Genomic DNA, 1746 nt, shown 5'->3' with positions numbered 1-1746 from the left:
AGGCTGAGCCCCCCCAGCTCCCTCAGCCTCTCCTCACAGCACTTGTGCTCCAGTCCCTTCCCCAGCCTCGTTGCTCTCCATTTTCTTCCATTCTGATGGAACAAAACCAACCCCAGGCTTGGCTGGGGGTCTCCTGCAGCCCTAAACCCCATCCCAGGCTGGGCCATGGCTCTCACCCCTCCGACGAGTTCCCAGCCTCCAAAAGCCCGATTTAAAGCCCAGTTTATCCATAAATTTGACGGGTTTGCTGATTAGTGGCTCCCTTCCCCACCACAGACAGGCCGGATCGAACCCAACTACCCCAAGGTCTGTGGGCACCAGGGCAACGTGCTGGACATCAAGTGGAACCCCTTCATTGAGAACATCATCGCCTCCTGCTCCGAGGACACCACGGTGAGTGGGCACCTCCTGCCCTTCATTCCTGCACTTGATATAGAGATACATGTCAACTAAAATATATAAATATAGGGCAGGTATAAAAATATAAAATTGCTAGGTGCGTAATTAATTTTTATTTATTTATTTATATTTATGATGATTTTAATTAATTTTTAATTATTATACATTTTATAGTTATGTAATGTTTTGTAATATTTTATGACAGTATTTATAGTTAATTTAATTTTTAATGTAATTTATAAAGTCATACTTGATAAATTATTAAGTATATTAGATATATACATGTTTATGTATATATTTATATATCTATATTTATATACATTTATATTTTATTATTTATTTCTATATAAATATACATTTGTATTTATATTTATATATACATATAAATATATAAACACACATTTCTATACTTTATATTTATATTTTATTATTTATTTCTATATAAATATATATCTATATACATGTAAATATATAAACACATATTTCCATATTTCTATATTTTATTATTTATTTCTATATGAATATATATTTTTATATTTATATACTCATATAAATATATAAATATATATTTCTATATATTTATATTTTATTATTTATTTTTATATGAATATATATTTCTACATTTATATAGGCATACACATAAATATGTATTTTTATATATATACACAAATAAATATTTATTTATAATAAATATATATTTATATATTTTTATACATGTAAACATGCACACATTAAATATATACAGAAATTTATGCATATATATTTATATGTAAAATATATATTTATGTATATATTTATACATATAAATACACATATATTAAATATATACATAGATTTATGCATATATATGTTTATACATAATTTATACTACATAAATTACATAAGTAAATATAAATATATGTTTAAATAGATATTGATATCTATTGTATCTATGATATCTATTATATTGATTTATGTTTACTTATATATTATTTGTTAAATTATATAGAAGTAAATATAAATATATGTTTAAGTATAAATTTAAATGTATTTATATAGCACTTATATTTACTAAATTATATAGAAGTAAAGATAAATATATGTTTAAAATATATATTTATCTCTATTTATACATCATCCATCTTGGGAATGGAGAGGGGGTCAGAGATTGATGCCAAGCAACAGCCAAATTGTGCCCACCCTGGATCCTGTGTTGGCATTCCCGGGGAGCCGGAGGGGGGTCGGGCTCTGCTCCCAGGGAACAAGGGACAGGAGGAGAGGGAACGGCCTCCAGCTGTGCCAGGGGAGGCTCAGGTGGGACATCAGGAGGAATTTTTCCATGGAAAGGGCGGTCAGGCCTTGGCAGGG

General features: G+C 30.0%; 1 protein-coding gene across 1 annotated transcript in view; it reads left to right on the top strand.

Annotated features, from left to right (window-relative positions):
* Positions 1-1746, top strand: part of CORO2B (coronin 2B) — a 28664-nt gene that overhangs the window by 19237 nt on the left and 7681 nt on the right. Inside the window, exon 2 of the mRNA XM_017830225.1 lies at positions 256-393. Within this exon, the coding sequence (XP_017685714.1) occupies positions 256-393 (138 nt within the window). The remainder of the gene's footprint in view (positions 1-255; positions 394-1746) is intronic.

This window comes from Lepidothrix coronata, unplaced genomic scaffold (genome assembly GCF_001604755.1).
Source record: "Lepidothrix coronata isolate B3197 unplaced genomic scaffold, Lepidothrix_coronata-1.0 Scaffold176, whole genome shotgun sequence".
NCBI lineage: Eukaryota > Metazoa > Chordata > Aves > Passeriformes > Pipridae > Lepidothrix > Lepidothrix coronata.
The sequence above is the reverse complement of the archived record's forward strand: the minus strand, read 5'-3'. Positions and strand labels throughout refer to the sequence as shown.